The 20,843-nt window shown below is 38.1% G+C and overlaps 1 protein-coding gene across 1 annotated transcript in view; it reads left to right on the forward strand.

Annotated features, from left to right (window-relative positions):
* Positions 1-15,161, forward strand: part of LOC107670443 (potassium channel subfamily T member 2-like) — a 48,590-nt gene extending 33,429 nt beyond the window's left edge. The window contains exons 14-29 of the mRNA XM_016463043.1: positions 1,445-1,553; positions 2,645-2,701; positions 3,941-4,093; positions 4,177-4,427; positions 5,602-5,920; positions 6,964-7,069; positions 7,174-7,346; positions 7,750-7,821; positions 9,279-9,413; positions 9,491-9,602; positions 9,694-9,795; positions 12,049-12,132; positions 12,251-12,379; positions 12,519-12,870; positions 14,045-14,129; positions 14,313-15,161. Coding sequence (XP_016318529.1) covers positions 1,445-1,553; positions 2,645-2,701; positions 3,941-4,093; positions 4,177-4,427; positions 5,602-5,920; positions 6,964-7,069; positions 7,174-7,346; positions 7,750-7,821; positions 9,279-9,413; positions 9,491-9,602; positions 9,694-9,795; positions 12,049-12,132; positions 12,251-12,379; positions 12,519-12,870; positions 14,045-14,129; positions 14,313-14,442 — 2,369 coding nt within the window. The 3' untranslated portion in view covers positions 14,443-15,161. The remainder of the gene's footprint in view (positions 1-1,444; positions 1,554-2,644; positions 2,702-3,940; positions 4,094-4,176; positions 4,428-5,601; positions 5,921-6,963; positions 7,070-7,173; positions 7,347-7,749; positions 7,822-9,278; positions 9,414-9,490; positions 9,603-9,693; positions 9,796-12,048; positions 12,133-12,250; positions 12,380-12,518; positions 12,871-14,044; positions 14,130-14,312) is intronic.
* The last annotated feature ends 5,682 nt before the right edge of the window (positions 15,162-20,843 follow it).

Raw genomic sequence — 20,843 nt, forward strand, 5'->3', positions numbered from 1 at the left:
TCACTTTTTTAACGTTAGTTAGTGTGTAATGTTGCTGTTTGAGCATAAACAATATCTGCAAAGTTATGAAGCTGAAAGATCAATGCAAACGGAGATATCGTCTTTTCAAATTCTGGCAGTTTAATGCCTACAAAAACGGCTGGTAGGGACTACAACTAGTTACTTCCCGGGGCTTGTGACATAACAAACCCAGATAAACCCCGCCCTCGGGAAAAGGCAACAAAGGGGGCGTGGCCATGCGGCGCTGCTTTAGAGAAGAGGAAGAGAAAACTGGAGGTGCCAGTTTGCACGTAATAATCTATTCATATATGAATCGCGATTCTGTCTTCTAACGATTCTAATGGAGTCACAAGTTTCAAAATCAATGTTCTAAAGCAGCGGTTCTTAATACTGTTCCTCGCGTACTCCCTTCTCTGCACAAGCTCTGCATCTCTCTCTCTCTCTCATTCAGCTCAGCTGTAACAATGAACTGTTACATTTATACACTTATTTTCACATAGCTATGAGAAGCGTTAAACATGGACGCGCGTGCAGTTGCCGTACTGTATTAATTTTCTTTTCATCTAGTCTCTGTATAATTCATGTTAAAGCAGTGTTTCAGCGCTTCGCTGCTTTGTTTACAGCGGTAACCAAAGAAACGCTGTATCTGCTGTTCCAGAAGCGCCACCTGCTGGCAGAGAGTGAATCTGCGTCTCATTCAACTCCTCTGCTGTTTCTGTTTCATGCAAATATTTTTTATGCATAATTTCACAAAACTGAAGTCAAACCATTCTGTTTTTGCTTCAGATTTCGAAATTATACAATGTAATTTAGATTAAAAACAGCTCATGTTGCATGTATGCAGCATCTTTGTTTGGATCATGATTAAAATGCAGCGGTTGCCTCTAATTTTAAATGGAAAGAGCACAGACAAAGCCTTAGTTTGTTTATATGAAGAGATTCCTTTTATTTGTGTTACTTATTTATTTGATTGGGGCTTGTTTTAAAATTTCAATTTAGTTTTGTTATTTACATTTACATTATATTTACATTTTGTTATTTAGCAAGCGCTTTTATCCAAAGCGACTTACAAATGAGGACAATAGAAGTAATCAAAACCAAGAAAAGAGCAATAATTTACAAGTGCTATATTAGTATAATATTATAGTGTTATATTTCAATTTCACAAAGAAATGTACAGTATTTTTTCCAAGCAATAATAAAAGGACACATTTAATTTATAATTTGTCTTAAATCTAATTTTGTTAAAAAATAATTGTGAATCGAATCGAATCGTGAGTTGAGTGAATCGTTACATCCCTATTAAGAATTAAATAAATTTCTCTGGTAATCAATACGATGTCAATAGAGCTTAGTTTGTATTGGACATTCCTCCATAATGAAAACACATTCCATGAAACAGAAATCTGAGAATTCAAATTTCTCCCATGTGTTTATTTTGCAGACCATGTGGTTTGTGAGGAAGAGTTTAAGTATGCCATGTTGGCCCTCAACTGTGTGTGTCCTGCTACCTCCACCCTGATCACCTTATTGATTCACTCCTCTAGAGGACAGTGAGTATAAACATCCCTCTCATATTCATTCATCACTAGTAGCCAGACTTTTGAGTACAGCATTACATCTAGTCAGATTTTAACTTATGAATCACCTATTTGGAGAGGAAGAGGATTTTTGACTAACATTGAAAGTGACCAACCACATTTGTGACATTATCATCGGAAATATGTATTTTTAAGTGTGGTGTTAAAAGACATGTGTGGCATTTATGATGTTGAATGGATGTGAATAGCATGAATTATTGTCCGTCCACTTTTTCAGCAATGCTGGTTCTGGAAGTATTTTTTTTTTCTCCGTTTATTATTCCTGTCTTTGTTAAAGCATTATAAGTTATGGATCAAACCAACCAGAGTATTGCATGAATTTAGCATTGCAAACTTTTATCTGAAGCAAAAAAGTATTTGAAAAAGGTACAAGACTGTACTTAATGGCTTTATTGAGGGAAAGAACTACAATCCCATGAAGCTTTGCGAATGGCAAATTAAAAAAGATGGTGAAATATAAAACTATCCATTTAAAGTTGTTGATTATATCGACAGAAACAATATATTTTAAGTTTATTGCATGTCGGCAACACCAACTCGATTACGTCATTCGAAGTGCTTCATGCAGAGTGCCTTTGGCGCAATTTGCTTACTGCCACTCTCTGATTGGTGGACGGTTTTGCACAGAACCCTGGGTAATGTAGTTTTCATCACAAATTCCACTGTTAAATTTGATTTATTTTTAAATAAGTTGAAATAATGCAAACAGTTTAACAAAACTATACACCACTGATTAACAACCTCGTAGCTCATAACAGATTTCTCTTTAAAGGTTTATAAGTTAACGTTAAAAATAATTTTCCCTATGGAGAAAATGAATGACATTTTTACTTCCAGAACCCGAATGCCGCACTTTGTTTAACTCTTTTGAATATGTTTGCACAAACATGATGCCTAAAATAAAACACAGTGCTCTGTAGATGTTGTGCACGGATGTCTCTGCATACATGCGTTTACTGGACGAGATGAAGGACAGATTTACAGAGTCCTCAATCACTGAACCATCAGCATGTGTTTAACTGTTGCATTTTTTTTATTATCAGAACAGCATCTTCAGAGGCCTTCAAGCAGAGAGCAGGCGCCTTCCAGCCCCTCAACAGGTCAGACCCACCAACTGTAAAATATTGACGCATACACATCGATACACACAGCAGCAAAGATCCCATAAACTGTGAATTTAACTCTGCGTCATGCGTCCTTGTTTCTTCACCTCCTCCATCTTAACACTCCCCCACACCCTCTGGTTCTCACCTCCCCTTCATCTTCCCAGCCATTCGCAGGGATGTCAAAGACACATCAAGCGTTTTTTTATTTTTCTGCCCATCTGTAAGATACAGTGGTTTCCCAAGCTGAACTGCAAGCTGTGAATACGTTTGAAGGACATGTCAAAGGAATAGTTGACCCAAAATATTACGCTTTGTCATCATTTACTCACCTTCATATTTCCTTCATATTGTGGAACACCGCAGAAGAAATTTGGAATAATGTCCACGCTGTTCTTTTCCATACATGAGAGTACATGCATTTTTATATTTAGGTGAGGGGGGGGGGGTTAGGAAAGCGAGCAAAAATGAGGTTAGACTTCATTTTAAGGTGTCATTGTTACACTGTGAGTAAGTACTGAGTAATATTGTTTACATACATGTACTTACTATAGGGTTAAGAATAGGGTTACGGCTTGGTTTAGGGTTAGTTACTCATAATTATGCAACTAGTTATTAGTGAGGATTGGTCCCTAAACTAAAGTGTTACCAAATTCTGTCATTATTTACTCACCTTCACGTTGTTCCAAAACTGTACAACTTGCATTCATCTTCGAAACACAAATGTAGATATTTTATTGAAACCTGAGAGATTTCTGTCCCTCCACTGAAAGTCTGTTACACCAAAATATTAACACTTCAAAAAGTTCAAGTCCACGCTAAAATAATCCTTATGGCTTCCTTTTACCATATTTGATGTGCTCTATGTATGTGCGTTGATCAATGTTAAAATGTGAATAAAAGCCTAAATTAAGTCTATTTATCATATAAAGCAACCGTGTTTCTTAGAAGACTTGGATTGAACTGCTTGATTCATATGGATTACTTTTACAAGCTCTTTATAAACTTTTTGAATCTTCAAAGTTTTGTTGTAATAGACTTTCAGTGAGGAGACCGAAACCTCTTAGGTTTCATTAAAAATGTATCCTCATTTGTGTTTCTTAAGGTTTTGAAAAAAGTCTTAAGGTTTTGAAACGACATGAGGCTGAGTAAATGATGACAGAATTTGCATTTTGTGTGAACTGTCCCTTAATTCTTCAGGAAAACATTTTCAAAAGTTGATCCATCTCTATCTAGGGAAGGCGGTGCTGGCTCCGTCGACCAATGGCAGCGCACATACCGGCGGTGTGCAGCCAATGAGGTCCACCACATCCGGCTGGAAGAGAGCCAGTTTTTTGGAGAATATCAGGGAAAGAGTTTCACTTTTGCCTCCTTTCATGCACATAAGAAGTAAGTCTGGATAAAGATGCAGTGAATCACTATGTTTTAATGCCAGTAAACACACACAATAACACTGTTAACTGCTGTGGCAGATACGGCGTGTGTCTGATCGGGGTGCGCAGGATGGACACAGCCAACATCCTCATGAACCCCGGACCCTGCCACATCATGGGAGCCTCCGACACCTGTTTCTACATCAACATCTCCAAGGAGGAGAACTCAGCCTTTGTCAGGGGCCACAGAGAGCCAGTGAGGGGCCCCGGGGGTGACTCCATAGGGGTCCCGCAGACAATCTATCATGGCCTCACTCGGCTACCAGTGCACAGTATTATAGCCAGCATGGGTTAGTCTCATATTTTCATTTCAATCGTAAACTTTTGCCTGACGATAAATTGTCATACAGATTATTGCGAATAACTGTTTAATTGTCTGTTTTTCTTAAAGTTGGCATGAAATGGAAATTCATCCTATCAATTTTGTCTGCCTAAACCCCGCCCCTTTCTTACAATCAACTGCAAGCTCGCATTTATATCTGGCTTCATCCAATCAACAACTAATGGACTGAACCATTTTTCCATATGTCACAATACGGAATAAAAGATCTGTCACTACTTCTGTTTCATTGTGACTTTAAGAATTAATTTATTCACACTGAATCTGAAATCATAAAATAAAATGTATGAATTCCTTTAAGGTTTGAGAATAATGTTTTAAATATTTTTAAAAAAAGATTCAAATATTCTTTGGTAGTATCATTTAAGTCCAAGTCATTTATTAGTATTAGTATTAGTATTATTTAAGATTTTAAGAATAATGTTTTAAACATTTTTAAAAAGTGTAAAATATTTATCTTTGGTTCACTTACGTCAAAGTCATTTATTATTATTATTATTATTAATGTGCAATATTAATGTACTTCTATTTTTATTGAATGTGAGCATGGTTATCATATTTAATTGTGATCAAGGAATTATTTTCATTGTATGAAAACTTTCTTTTGAATAATTCTGCGCTGATTAAGGATCAAATTATTCATGATGATTGAATAAATGTAACTCCGTATGAGCAGAACACAGTAGAATTCAGTAACTCTTGTTCTTTGCTGTGGACGTGAGATGGATGTAGACAGAAAAAGAGAAACATGGTTGTTAAACTCACTGCATAATTTCACTAGGGTTTTTTTGCTAACAAAATGTCCCATTTTAGCACAATATCACCATCTAGTGAAAAGCGCTGGAAGTCAGTTCTGCTGTATCTTGGACTTCAGTGGTTTGATTGAAGGTGCTGTAAGCGGTTGGAGCTGATCTGCCAATTTATGCCATTTTTTCAACCACACTCCCTTTCTCTAAACCTCCATCCTTCTGGGAAAGTTATTAGAAGTTCATGAAATATTAAGAAGACATTTTTTTTATTTTGAATAATTCTGTGCTTATTAATAATGTACAATAAATGTGCATTAAGAAGGTTAATAAAGTCAGGTTTTTATTTCCTCTGACTCACAAATGTCCTCTTAACAGGCACGGTAGCCATAGACCTGCAGGACTCCAGTGACAGCAGTCCAGAAGGCTCGGGTCCGCCAGCTCTGGGCAGTGCGAGTGTGAGCAGGAGTGGCTCCAGGACAGAAGTGGGCGGCTGTAACACTCTAGCACTACCTGCCATGAGTGGCTCAGGGGAGGAGAGGAGACACAGCATTGCCCCCGTCCTGGAGGTGGTTGATGGGGTGCACAGCCCTACGTTTGACCTGCTGGGAGACCAATCGGAGGACGAGGGAGGAGAGGAGGGAAAGGAGGAAGAGGGGGGAGAGCAGAAAGGCCAGTGGTGGGGAACACACTGCGAGTGAGTCTTAGATCATGCAGGACCAGGTCTTGGTCTCTAGACCACATAAATGTGATCTAGGTCTCATTAGTCTCATGAAGCCAGACATTTGACTATTAGCATAAAGTCTGGTCCACTTTGCAGATTATTTTGGCCAACCAGACAGGAAAATGACTGAAGTGTGACAAACCACTGTTTATTTTATTTATAGTTTTATTTTTAGATTATACAACAATCATCATAATTTCAAAAATAATAATTTCAAAAGTAGAAAGTATTGACTAAATTGCAGATACACTACAGTTTGGAGTCAGTCACCAAGGCTGAATTTATCTGACCAGAATACAGTAAAAACAGAAATACTGTGACATGCTGCAAGTTTGAAATAACAGTTCTATTGTGATAAATTTTAAAATTAAAGTTTTAAAATTGAAATTTATTCCTGTGATGGACACACTGAATTTTTAGTGCTACCATTCAGAAGTTTGGAGTCAGTAAGACTTTTTTTTTAAAGAAATTACTACTTTTATTCAGCAAAGACAAAAAGTGACAGTAAAGAGATTTATAATGATACAAAAATATTTCTGTTTCAAATAAATGCTGTCCTTTTGAACTTTCTATTCATCAAGGTATCATGGGAAAAAAAATGTATGGCAGTGTCCACAAAAATATTAAGCAGCAAAACTGTTTTCAAAATTGATACTAAAAAGAAATGTGCAACAAATCAGAATATTAGAACGATTTCTGAAGGATCATGTGACACTGAAGACTGGAGTAATGATGCTGAAAATTCAGCTTTGCATCACAGGAATAAATCACATTTTAAAACGTATTACAATAGAAAACAGATATTTTAAATTCTAATAATATTTTACAGTTTACTATTTATACTGTATTTAAAATAAATGCAGCCTTGGTGAGCATAAGAGACATCTTTCAAAAACATAAAAAATTGTACTGATCCCAAACTTCTGAATGATGAGTGTAGATGTTCAGCATGTTCATCAGATGTTCATCCTAACAGCAGATTATCTCTGAGCTGTTTATTCTTGTATTTCTCACAGATGGGTCAAAGGCTACCCGCCAAACTCTCCATACATCGGCAGCTCTCCTGCCCTCTGCCACCTCCTGCAGGAGAAAATGCCATTTTGCTGTCTGCGCCTGGATAAGGTGAATGTCTGCCTCTCTCCAAATATTTTATATATATATGACACAGAAGCTCACCAACTACACCCCGCACAGCACAACATCCTAACAGCAGATTATCTTCTCAGGCTTGTCATCATATGCCCTACGAGGACGCTCGCTCATACGGCTTTAAAAACAAACTGATTATCGTGTCCGCAGAAAGCGCTGGAAACGGCATCTATAACTTCATCGTTCCACTGCGGGCGTATTACCGGCCCAGGAAGGAGCTCAACCCCATCGTTTTGCTACTGGAGAACGTGTGAGTGTCCTAAAAACAGAAACATTAAGAAAAAGTAGAGCCTTAGGTATCATCCATCCTTTGTTTTTGTATTTATTGTGACACATAATCACAATATGTGATTCTCCTGTAACAGAAAATGAATATGAGGAGATTCATTCATATAATGTAATCAAATGCCTCATTTCCATCTTGTCATCTTGTTTTTTCCTGACTGGATGTAAACTGGGGAGCAGCTGCAGGCTGGATTTCATTATTTAGATGCCCTGAAGCAGGGCGAAGTGGTGGGATTTTTTTATAGACATTGGGTCAGTTTCTTAAAATACTTTGAAAGAGACAACTGAGACCTTGCTAATTCATTTTGCATGTTTTTGTCAAGGCATCACCTCAGATTCTCAACATCTCTTTCTGTGCTGTTTGCTAGACCTGAGACAGACTTCCTGGAGGCCATCTGCTGGTTTCCTATGGTCTTCTACACAGTGGGCTCCATCGACAAGTAAGGGAAGCTTTACTTGAAGCCTGTACATATAAAGGGATTCATGTGTGTATAATATAACATTTAGTTCTGATGAATGAGTTTGAGTGCAGTCCAACAGCACTGGGAGATTTTTACTCTCTCACTCCATTGTCTTTGTTTGTTCCAGACAGACAGTCAGTCAGTACATTAGTGACCGTTTTTGTTCTGTAGGTTGCATCAGTAACCATCAGTAGGTGGTGACAAGTGTCTTCATGAGTGAGTCATTAAATCATTCATTCAGCCGATTTGTTCAAACACACTCATTCATTCAGAAACAAAACTAGACTGGCTGCGTATGGAATCACATACTCTCTGAGTAGGTAATCCTTTTGAATTAGTACTAATTCTGACTGATCGTAGGCCTCACAGATCTGCACCTTTTTTTTGAGTGAATATTGCCAAAATTATCCACAAATAATGCTTTTTTTCACTCAAAAACTGAGGTGTATAAGCTCTGATCAATGAGGCCTACGATCAATCAGTTCCAAAAAGAAATATTAATCCTGTGCTAATTAAAAGAAAACAAGCTGACAAAAAGATTGAATCCAAAGCCGCTTTTCCACCGTCGGGCCGAATCGTTCTCATTGCTTAACCATTCAATTCCATGCCGATCCAGATGGTACAGATATCGTTTTCCACTGTGGGGCTGATAACAGCTCATAATACAAATGCGTCAGTAGTTGCCTTGGTAACGCGAGTGTTTACATACGGTTTGAGATGTAAATAGCGACCGCGTTATGGAGGATGATCCGATATTTCTATTCATTTCGTTCAAATAGCACACTTGGCCAGCTACAGAGAAAAACGAGTAGCCAGACAACAAACAACTGGACAATGCTAAAATCAGCTGTAAACAAGGTCTGGCATTTTTGAGTTTGTCCACACTTTCCAGAGGTAGTCGAAAACACATTTGACCAGACTGCTTCAGAGCAGAAAGCTGCTGCTCTCCATATCTTTGTCTGTTGTCTTCATTTGTGTTCATAAGTAAACACAAGCTTATTTCACAATATTAGATCAAAAGGTCAGAAAAGGCCCATGTATTCACCAGCCCATAGAACCTCTCCTCAAAGAAATCAGGAAAGTGGTCGAAAGAGGAAAAAAGAGACAGATTACAACAGCTGGTATAAACGGGAATGAGTCTCACTCGTCTACTTGTGATCCGATCGACCAAAATGCATTTTAATACCAAGTGTAAACAAGGCCTTAAGAAAAAGGGTTAAGGAACAAGGGTTAAGGAAAGGAAACCAGTTTGAAAACAGTCATTATTTTTTTACCTCTAGAAATACCTTCACAAAGTATCTGTACAGGCCTGAAGTATTATCAAAATATTAGCTTTGGTTCATTAGTTCAGTGGTTGTTTCAGTTCTGTTTGCTGTAGTTTAAGTCCCTCTGTCTGTTTGTGTCATTTTACTGATCCCTCAACACTGTGTGTGCAGTTTGGACAGTCTTCTGCGTTGTGGCGTGACATTTGCTGACACCATGGTTGTGGTGGACAAAGAGAGCTCCATGATCGCTGAGGAGGATTACATGGCTGATGCCAAGACCATTGTTAATGTTCAGACGCTCTTCAGGTAGGTCCTTCCACATGCTCGGCATTCAGATTGAGGCATTTGGGGACTTGACACTCTCTCCTCACTGTTTCTCAAAGGCTCTTTCCAGCTCTCAGTATCATAACTGAACTCACCCACCCGGCCAACATGCGCTTCATGCAGTTCAAAGTGAAAGACCACTATTCTCTAGCTCTCTCCAAACTGGAAAAGGTGAGACCCGAATACAATACAATACAAACTGCCTTTATGTTTTCTAAACAGTCTAAAATAACTGGATATCTCATCTCCATTTGTGCTGTAGAAAGAGAGAGAGAGAGGCTCTAACCTGGTGTTCATGTTCAGATTACCGTTTGCAGCTGGGAAGGTGTTTAGTGTCAGTATGTTAGACACTCTGCTGTATCAGGTAACTATAATGCAGGTGACCACCACGCATGATTCAACTACTGTTTTTTCTGTCTTTCATTATGGTAATAAATTATAATAAATACTATAGACTATATGGGGCATTCACACGTAATTTGTCTCTGGCCAAATACAAAGATAAACGTGATGTGTGGGAAACCATTTCAGGGATTGTCATACTGAGTGAGTTTGATTCATGGTTTAATGATTGTTTATCTTTGTATTTTACATTATTCACTGCTACAATTTATATACATACATGTATCCCCTTCAGAAAATTTGAAAAATTGTCAAATTACAATGTCATAGAAATAGTAAAGCTGCTTTTTCACTATCTACAATAATTGACAGACTGGAAGTCATTCATTTCCATTGGAAAGTAGTACGGGAGATGTGTGGAATTCCAATCAAATGCATATTATATGGAATTTTTGGATTTCACATTTAATCATCACTCATTTTTTTTTACCAATTTACCAATATTTTTAGAAATGTTTATTATCAATATTTTTCACTAAACATTATTCTTTAAACACAGTTTCAGTAAAATGGGTGATTATGAATAATAACATCCAAAATAATTATTTCATAATTATCATTACATTTTTTAAAGTAATGCATTACAATATTGTAATTATGTTACTTTAGCATTACTTTTTGTCACCTGAACTGGGCTTGCTTATTTATTTTTAATAACAAAAAAAGTTATATTTTTGGCAACTGTAAAGACCCTTTCACACCAAAAGTGTAATTAATAAGCCTGTGACTGAACGATGTTTTCCTCTGCACCTCACTCCCAATTTCTCTCAACATGGGTACAGGAGATGTGTCAGTGAATAAAAGGGAAAACAAAGTAACTTGTGATACTTATTTGAAATAGTAACTCAGATATTTGGTTATAAATTTCAAAGTAATGTGTTACTTTACTAGTTACTTGTAAAATTAATCTGATTACACAACTCGCATTACTTGCAGTGCGTTACCCCCAACACTGACAATCATATGTGACCCTGGACCACAAAAACAGTTGCATGGGTATATTTGTAGCAATTGCCAAAAATGCATTGTATGGGTCAAAATTATCGATTTTTCTTTTATGCCAAAAATCATTAGGATATTAAGTAAAGATCATGTTCCATGAAGATATTTTGTACATTTCCTACCGTAAATATATCAAAACGTAATTTTTGACTAGTAATATGCATTGCTAAGTACTTCATTTGGACAACTTTAAAGGCGATTTTCTCAATATTTTGATTGTTTTGCACCCTCAGATTCCAGATATTCAGATATTCAAATAGTTGTATCTTGGTCAAATATTTCGAAAAAATTGACACTTAAGACTGGTTTTTATGGTCCAGGGTCACATATGCAAACATAAATTTGGTATTATTTAGACTAAATGTTTTAATAGCAGGCAATTTGCCATATTAATTGCAATTTCATTTGTGATTAGACTTTTAAAAGCTGTAGCCAGTTGTCTAACAAAGCAGTAACATCAGGACTATGACCAACAATACAATCACTTGACAGCCTGAAGCAATGAAAAAACTATATGTGTAAATGCCCGGTATTTGAGGGTAGATGCTATATTTATATGTGCATCTTAGGATCACATCTCATTTTCACAACGTATGTTTTCCTTAGCTTTTTTTTAGAAACTTTCGGAAAAATGTATTTTTACTGTTTCAGAAACGGTCAGCATCTAATTAAATTTGTTTAGTTTCATTAACAGATCTTGAACTTGATATGGCTGGAACACAATCCTAAAATACTCCGACAGCACCACAGCTAAAGATGTGATGTTTTAACTGAGATGGGGAATGGTCTGAAATGAACGTGATGAGAGAGAAAGCCTGGGCGTCAGGAAATAATACAAACCCAATACATCAGTATGTTTAATCTAATGGCAAATTGACTCCTGTGAGCTGCTTTTCAAAGAATGAGTTAAAAAGACTTACAGATCTGTCTCAAACTAATGAGTCAGTAGGTTTGATTCGATCTGAAGAGATGCTTCCTCAAATCGTTAAGGAAATGTAATCATTAAAGTTAATTAAATTCCTTACCATTCTCATCACTTATACTCAACAAAACTATTGAGCACTGTTCCTCACATGCCTTTTTTTCACATCTATTAAATGTGGAGTCTACCCTGACCTGCTAGAGTTTACTGAAATATTCACTGAATTACTGAAATACTGTCATATTAGCGGGAGTCATTAGTGTCTGATTTCATCTTTTGTGTGTTTTGCAGTCCTTTGTGAAGGACTACATGATCTCGATCACCAGACTGCTGCTAGGTCTCGACTCCATGCCTGGATCTGGCTTCCTGTGTGCTGTGAGTGCAATCACTCAATCCATAATGAGACTGTATCTGGACTATTATGCCCATAATGATGGCGGTCATAATGAAATTGAGGACATTGATGATGATATTGCTGTGATATTCCTTCTAGATGAAGATCACAGAGGAGGATTTGTGGATCCGCAGTTATGGTCGTCTCTACCAGAAGCTGTGCTCGTCGACAGGGGACATTCCCATCGGCATCTACCGCACTGAAGCACATAAACTGCCTGTCTCAGAGGTACCTGCTTGTGCATCTTTCTTTCATTTTTTGTTAACATAAACTGCCCGTCTCAGAGGTACCTGCTTGTGCATCTTTCTTTCATTTTTTGTTATAGCGTTTCGGTGGAGGAATGAGTCCATCGTGTGGCTTGACTCAGTCTCAGGTGTCCATCACGGTGGAGGACTACGAGGATACGCGCGAACCCCGCGAGCCTCTGCTCTGCCGCTCCGGTCTTCACCGTAACTCCACGTCGTCCGAGCCTCCCTCCTCCTCCTACTCATCATCAAACGCCATGGACCACCCGCTCCTGAGGAGGAAGAGCATGCAGTGGGCGCGGCGGTTGAGTCGTAAAGGTGGCCGGGGCTCCAGCGGGGCCAAGGGAGTGGGGAGTGCCGCCGAGCGCATCAGCCAGCAGAGACTGAACCTGTTCCGCCGCTCCGAGAGACAGGAGCTCAACGCTTTGGTCCGCACACGCATGAAACATCTGGGGCTCTCGCCATCTGGATTTAGTGAGTGTGCACACCGCTGGGTGATCCACTGTAGCTAAAAATATAATGTTGCATATCTAATAAAGCAATAAGCCCCAAGAAGCCGTGGTTTACAGTGAATTTATAACAGCTAAGGGGCGTTGTTAGGCACGACGCGAAGCGGAGTTATTCCATATTCCATAAAACGGTTATTCCATATACGTAGTAAGGTTTCACAAAATAAAACAGAGCAAATAAAGTGTAATGATATTAATAAAAACAGTATTCTTCCACCAAACAATGTAGTTCCTCAGAATCAGTTGTGGTTGCAACAAAGTGGTTGCCAAGCAACAGACAAATGTAAACAAAGGTGTATGTTTGTAGAGTCATTTATAACAGCTTCAAACGTGGCTCAGAATCAAGGACCGGAACTATCTGTGTTATGTAAATCATATAGCGTTATCCACCTTTTTCTTCAACGCGGAAGTAAGCCTATGGGTGAGACTTCCGGATCATTAACAAGGTTTATTTGATGATTAATGAAAAATGTTGTAAAACAATAAAAATCTGACATGTTTTCCACACTGTTCATTTGAGACCACAAGGAATAACATATTCAATCAGTTTTGTTTACACTACCGTTTAGTTTTTTTTATTTTTTGAAAGAATTTATTGCTTTTATTCTGCAAGGATGGCATTGAATTGATCAAAAGTGACAGTAAAGACTAATCTTACAGAAGGAAGATTTCAATTTCAAATTTAGACTTTTATTCATCAAAGCAATAACATCCTGAAAAAAAAAAAGATTGATTTCCACAAAAATATTATGCAGCACAACTGTATTCAACATAAGAAATGTTTCTTGAGCATCAAATCAGCTTATTAGAATGATTTCTGATGCTCACAGGAATAAATTATATTTAAATTACATTTTAAAATATATTATAATTGAAAAATGTTATTTTTAACTGTAACAATATTTCACAATATTACAGTATTTTTTTTTATTAAATAAATGCAGTCTTGGTGAGCATAAGAGGCTTCTTTTGAAAAACATTAAAAGTCATACTGACCTCAAACTTTTGAACAGTAGAGTACCTTCAGGACATTTTAAAAGTGAATCATTCAAACACTTTGTCCTCTGTTCTGATTCTGTATGTTCATATTTGGTATCTTGTGTTTAGACTGTGATTGTGTCCTTCTCTTCTTATGTCAGATGGGATGACGGACCAAGGCAACAGACTGTCTTATATTCTTATCAACCCTTCCCCTGACACACGCCTGGAGCTCCATGATGTCGTGTGAGTAACAATGACATCACTAGATAGTGTTTTAATTGAGGTGCTGCTAGATAGCATTGTTGGGGTGCTTCAAACATGTATAATTAAAAATGACTATTTTACCCAATATTTGTGTGTGCTATGTATTTTATGCTTATTGGGTATTCTGTTCAGGAAACACTGTGACTGTTGTCATTCCTGCAGGTATCTGATCAGACCAGACCTTCTGTCACCAGTACCTAACCAGGCCAGCGGTCGCAAGCCCAGCGCAGGGCCAGCAGAGGCACAGGACAGCAGGGCCAGATTTGAGACACAGGACAGCACTAATCTATGAACACAATCACCACAGGCCACCAGCACGAGAAGATGGGACATACTTATGTGTGTGTGTGTGTGTGTGTGTGTACGGTTGAGAGAGAGAGAGAGGAATACCTCTGCAGAAGTGACTGTGAGCTGAATCTACACTGTAAAAAGTGATCTAGCTTTTAGTTGCCTTCAGTCAGCTTTCATGTTAAATAGTCAGTACAACTGAAATTGTTGAGAGAACACGATTTTTAAGCTTTCACTGACTCAACTAATGGATGCATTTCACAAAAACTATCGAGAGCCTGTCCAGGTCACATTAAATGCCAAAATTACAAGAAATAACAAATGATGTTTTGCATAAACAAAATGAAGCCTTTTTAGGACCGTTTTGAACTGTGATACTATTTTCCCTCGCTTTTGAATACAAGTCACAGCACATTTCACATGATAAAAAATGCAACTTGTATTCCAGAAAATATGGTAATTGTAATTATGTAACAATCATAATGCTCCTAAAAGTAGGCTTCATTCTTTATACAGATATAATTTATTTTTCTTGACATGGACATGTTTTTCACCCAAATAAAAAAAATTATTTGAAGTTGACTTGAAGTTGAACACTGCCCAGTTTACCAAATAGGTTTCATTTCTCAATATCTCTCAAGAACATGCTTGCAAAAAAAGAAAAAAGGAAAAAAAAAACAGTATTGCTGTGCCCGCTTGCTTATTACACTTTCAGTCATATGTTTCAGCCTTGTGCTTTGCCCCAGTTGCACAATAAAGTCTGACGACTTCTAATATAACTTCTATGATCCTTACCAAACTACATTAACATAGCTGGTTTCTGTAAGTATGATTTTATAAATAACAGGTGGTAGAATGTTTAAATTTAACATTTATCTAACGTATCTTAAATTATCCTATCTAATGTAAAAGATAAAAGCTGCTTGTGTCAGTGTATAAAACAAAAGAGTCTGTACAAACCAAGATGAAAATACCATCTTTTAAGGCATGAGTCATCCATAATTTCTAAGTAGTTGTTTTAACACATTCTACACCACAATTTGTGTTTCTGTAGGTCAAGAAACGCTCATGGGTTTGATTCCCAGGGAAAACACAGAATGACAAAATGTTTACTATAGATACACAGTAAGATGAAAATGTAAATACATGATTGACACTCAAGACAAAGCAACTGGGTAGAAAACAGGGAACATTAACATAACTGGAAGTTTTAAAATACTAAAAGTTTTGTTGTGACTATCAAATATTTGTTGTCTACACTTTTTAATTTGTCACGAGTATACAAAACGAACAATATCTGTTGAATCTTTTAAACGATTGCATAAAGTCAAGGTTTTTAAATCAAATTAACATAATAAAGTTCTCCAAAGAAAATACTGGATTCGTTTTAAATCGCATCAGTGCAAATGGATTCCAACCTTTTGTATAATTAAGCAACAAATCACTTTTTACAGTGTAATCTAATCCTTACTTTCTTACTAAAGAACTTTCCAACGCATGGACCTTTGATAAACTCGTTTACATTTGATTTATGCATCAAATTATTTTTGATGCCAGACAGCCGAGGCCACGTAAGTGCATTTATGATGTAACTTGTATTAGTCTCTGTGCATGTGAATGTACGTTAAATAGCCAGCACTGCCAATCTTGACTTGAACCGCCAAAGGAACATGCTGCCAAATGTCCGTGGACGGGGTTTGTTCTCTGTTGCTCTGTGTCATATACATTCAGTGTCTGTCAGCCGCTCTGAGGACCCTGGGATTCATCAAGCCGTATCAGAAGGGCGGTGCTTGTACATTTTGTGAACGTTTTCTACCGTTCTCATTTCCCAAACTCTCTTTGGACTTGCATATTGCTTTGCAAGCTGCCAAAAAGGAGCTTATTAAATGGCCATTGAGCCAAATGAACGATCTACAATCTTTCTAATTCTTTTACCACAACATCTGTTGGTTATTCTCAGAGAAGGCTTCAGGAACAAGCCTTCTGTGTCTTCAATGACATTTTGAAGTCATCGTCTTTGAAGAAAATTGAATTCTTTCTGTGAAATGGCTTAAGCCTCTGTTAGATGCTTGCTTTGATATGATCATCTGTTCAGCTATGGGTTTTGTGGGTTTCTTTGTTTTATTCCCCCTTCTATTGAGATGTTTATGCCTTTGCCAAGGCTGTTTTTGTCATTTGTCAGTATAATACCCTGTTGCTGGCATGCATGCTAAAGAACATGCATGTAGACCAAGGATTTGTTCGTCCTGCCATAAAGTACAGGAGTGAGCGATATTGTACTGTCCCGCTGCTCTGTGTTGATAAAGCACTTTTGCCTTGATTCAGTGCCATTCAAACACAGGAGCATAATAAAATCAACCAAACTGATGACTTGTCTCTCATGCTTCCATGTGTGAATTCACCGAAAGGTTACCAAGTACGCAGAGAAAAACATCTCACCCACACACCCTTTTCCAAAAAAAAAAAGGTTTTCCAGACCATGACCCATTTTTTAAATGTAAATAAGCAGCCTACACATTAATAGGGATATTTTTGGAGTTGAATGCACCTCGTGAATCTGACCATCTCACACGCTGTTGTCTTTAACTGATGTGAACTCATATTTTCATAAACATAGAGAATGACTCACCATAATTAAACTGCAAACAGCACTCCAACGCACGTTCCATTATTCTCACAGATTTCCTGTTTCAGTGGTAAATGACACAGTTTTAAATAAAAGTCATGTTTTGATGTGTTGCAGTTACAGATCTACAGGTGAAAAGGTTGCTCTAGGACACGTGTCAAGCTCTGTGTCAAACTATCCTGCAGAGTTTAGCTCCAAACAGTTCCTAAATACCTGCCTGGAAGTTTCTGAAGATGTTGATCAGCTGGTTTAGGTGCGTCTAATTAGGATTGGAGTTAAACTTTGCAGAACAGTGGCTCTCCAGGAACTGATGGTACGATGACCTTGTGGGGACCTTTTTTTTTTTTTTTTGGGTCCCCATGAGGAAAACAACTAATAAGTCATACAGTTTTTTGAAAATGTAAAAATGCAGAAAGTTTTCTGTAAGGGGTAGGTGTAGGCAGCAGTATAAAAGTAGTCCAATTCTGGACTTGGCAACACTGTCGTTTCTAATACAAACAGAACAGGGCCAGGTGAAGTGTTGTTTGGCGTCACACTGGCAGCCTACATTATAAAGCAGAGAGGGGCAGAAGTTTGTAGATGTTTCATAGGCATTAATACGAGTGGAAATACAGCCACACCTGATTGCCTGAGCTAATTTTTCTCCCTAAAAGCGCACATATAGGCTACTGTAACTGCTGATGGAAATGAGAGCATGATCTGTTGCATACTTTCAATATGGTTTCTAACGTTAGACTTTTGTTTTAATTATGAAGATGGCAGCTGATATTGCACTGAGAGCATTTCATAAGGACAGAGAAGGTGGCTGCAAGAAAAGGTCCGCTTGGTACAAGACCAACCAGGGTCCAAGCTGCAGGGCATTTCTTCTGTTGAGCCAGAGGCTATAAAACCAGGACAAGACACAGAAAGTGTCCCAGTTGAAGACTCACATAACCAACAGAATACTGGCAGATGATGAACATCTTGAAAATCTTGATCACTGGAACCAACCGGGGCTTGGGCTTAGAAATTGTTAAGCAACTCTCTGAGAACTCTTTTCCCAAACAGCATATTTTTGCTACCTGTCGTGACCCAGATGGGCTGAAGTCTGAGGTGAGTTATGAATAGCTAAAAAAAAAAAAAAAAAATTCAGGAGTATTTATAATGTGCCTTGTTTAATTATGCATTTTATCTTTCTTAAGGCAACTATGGGTGGCAAGGCACTGTCAAAAGATAAAGTTGTGGACAGGCACAAGTCAGGAGATGGATACAAACAATACATTTCAAAGGCTTTATCAATGCCTAGAAGCACAGTGAAGTCTATTATTAAGAAGTGGAAGGGATTTGGTACAACACAGACTCTCCCTGGATCAGGACGTTGCTCCAAACTGGATGAAAGAGCCGGAGGAAACTGATCAGAGAGGCGACCAAGAGGCCTACAGCAACTCTGAATCAGTTGCAGGAATTTATGACAAAGAGTGGTCATTGTGTGCATGTGACAACAATATCACAAATTCTCCATTAATGTGGCTTGTATGGGAGGACTGCAAGAAAAAAGCCACTCCTCAAGAAAGACCACATACAGTCACTACTTAGCTTTGCTAAAACACACCTTGAAGATTCTGAGGCATTTTTTTGAGGATTCTGAGAATGATTTGGCCTCAACATCAAACGATATGTTTGGCAGAAATCCAATACAGCTCACCATCCGTCCACAAACAGTCACCATCCAATTTAACTGAACTTGAGCAGTTCGGCAGAACTACTGCAGACAAATCCCAACAGACTAAAGGTTGTAATTAAAGCAAAAGGTGGTTCAACAAATTATCGATCCTTTTTCCAACTCGGTGATTGTTTTTTTATTTTTACTATTTTTTTTCTGACATGTTGATGTTATATCTTTCACTTGGATGTTATAAGCTGCACTGAGTAAATACAGCTGGATAAAACAAAAGCTGTATCCGTCTTCATTTCAGGCTGTGAAGCAACAAAACGTGATTTTAAAGAGGGGTGATTCTTTTCTATACCCACTTTACGTCAAAATATCCACATGTACAAGATTATAAACAAATTAATGATAATACTTCACGACATACACTACAGCTGAAAGTCTGAAAAATGTAGCTGTTTTGCAGACAACTTGTGTGTGTGTATATATATAGAGAGATTTTTTTGTTTTTTTTATTATAAAAATGTATGTGTGATTTAAAAAATTAATTATTAATTTTATTTTGTTTTCCAAAATTTTGTTTCAGACATACTGGTTAGGCAAAAGCAGCAACAAATGTCCACATGAACTTCTTTAATACTTTCAAAAAAGCATCCTAGACAACTCATGAGGTTGGCTGAAAAAATCTGTGCCTATAATTACTGAAACTGTCTATTATTATGGGAGGAGGTAGGTTTGATTTATTTGGGTACATATTGATGTGGACACTGTGTGTATATTATATTGCTTCAAATTACTGATGTTATATTTATTGAGTTTTGCAAGTGTCCCTACTCTGCCCTAAATGTTTTGGAAATATAAATCAATATAGGTAGATTAAAATGGAAATCAGTAAATCAAATAATTATTGGCGTATAGCTCATCTCTAAAGATTGTTCATTTAGATTGTCTAGCCTTTGACCCTGGTTAGACTTGACCCAGGTTAGATTTAAGTGTAAAGAAACCTCTTATGGAAAGTGATGCACATTTGAGGTCAAGAACAATCCAACATTTACTCGTCATTACTGTCAAGTTTAACAATATTTGAGTCAGAGGTCAGCTTGGGCCTGAGGCTTTGGAGGGCCATGGCCTAGAATGCAATATAGTCCTGTCGATTATGTATAATATGCAATATAGTCCTGTCTATAACTGCAGCACTTCACTTGGCCGAGGTCACCACCATGAGGCTGATAACGGTACTGCTATTCCTAATGGTTTCTGTGATCTTTTCTGCTGTCCCAACAGTCTGTTGCAGTCTTCTTAAATCTGATTTGCTGGCTGACCCAAACCAGACAGTTATAGAAGAGCACAGAACTGACTCAATAACAGCTGAGTAAAACTGTGTCATCTGTGCCTGTAGCAGGTTGAACTTTTTCAGTTGACGAAGGAAGTACAACCTCTGCTGGGCCTTTTTCACAATGGAGTCAATGTGAATATCCCACTTCAGGTCCTGAGAGATGGTAGTTCCCAGGAATCTGAATGACTCCACTGCAGCCACAGTGCTGTCCATGATGGTGAGAAGGGGGAGAGCAGGGGGTTTCTCCTGAAGTCTAATATCATCTCCACAGTTTTGAGCGTGTTGAGCTCCTGGTTGTTGTGACTGCACCAGACAGCCAGCTGCTCAACCTCTTGTCTGTAAGCAGACTCGTCACCGTCCTGGATGAGACCGATGACTGTGGTGTCATCTGCAAACTTCAGGAGTTTGACAGAGGGGTCTTTAGATGTCCAGTCATTTGGGTAGAGGGAGAAGAGCAGTGGGGAGAGAACGCAGCCCTGAGGAGCTCCAGTGCTGATGGTGTGGGTGTTGGATGTGAGTTTTCCCAGCCTCACTAGCTGCTGCCTGTCTGTGAGAAAGCTGGTGATCCACTGACAGATAGAGCTAGGAACAGAGAGCTGTGCTAGTTTGGTCTTGAGGAGTGTTGGGATGATGGTGTTGAAAGCGGAGCTAAAGTCCACAAACCGTCTGGGCCTTTGGCTTTTCTTTATCTTCTGCTTTCTGAAGACTTTGAGTACATCGTCTTCACAGATCTTGAGTGCAGGCTGAGAAACAGTAGGGGGGGAGGGAGGGGGTGTTGATGGCTGTGCTGTGAGG

This window comes from Sinocyclocheilus anshuiensis, unplaced genomic scaffold, assembly GCF_001515605.1.
Source record: "Sinocyclocheilus anshuiensis isolate Anshui unplaced genomic scaffold, SAMN03320099.WGS_v1.1 scaffold476, whole genome shotgun sequence".
Classification (NCBI taxonomy): domain Eukaryota; kingdom Metazoa; phylum Chordata; class Actinopteri; order Cypriniformes; family Cyprinidae; genus Sinocyclocheilus; species Sinocyclocheilus anshuiensis.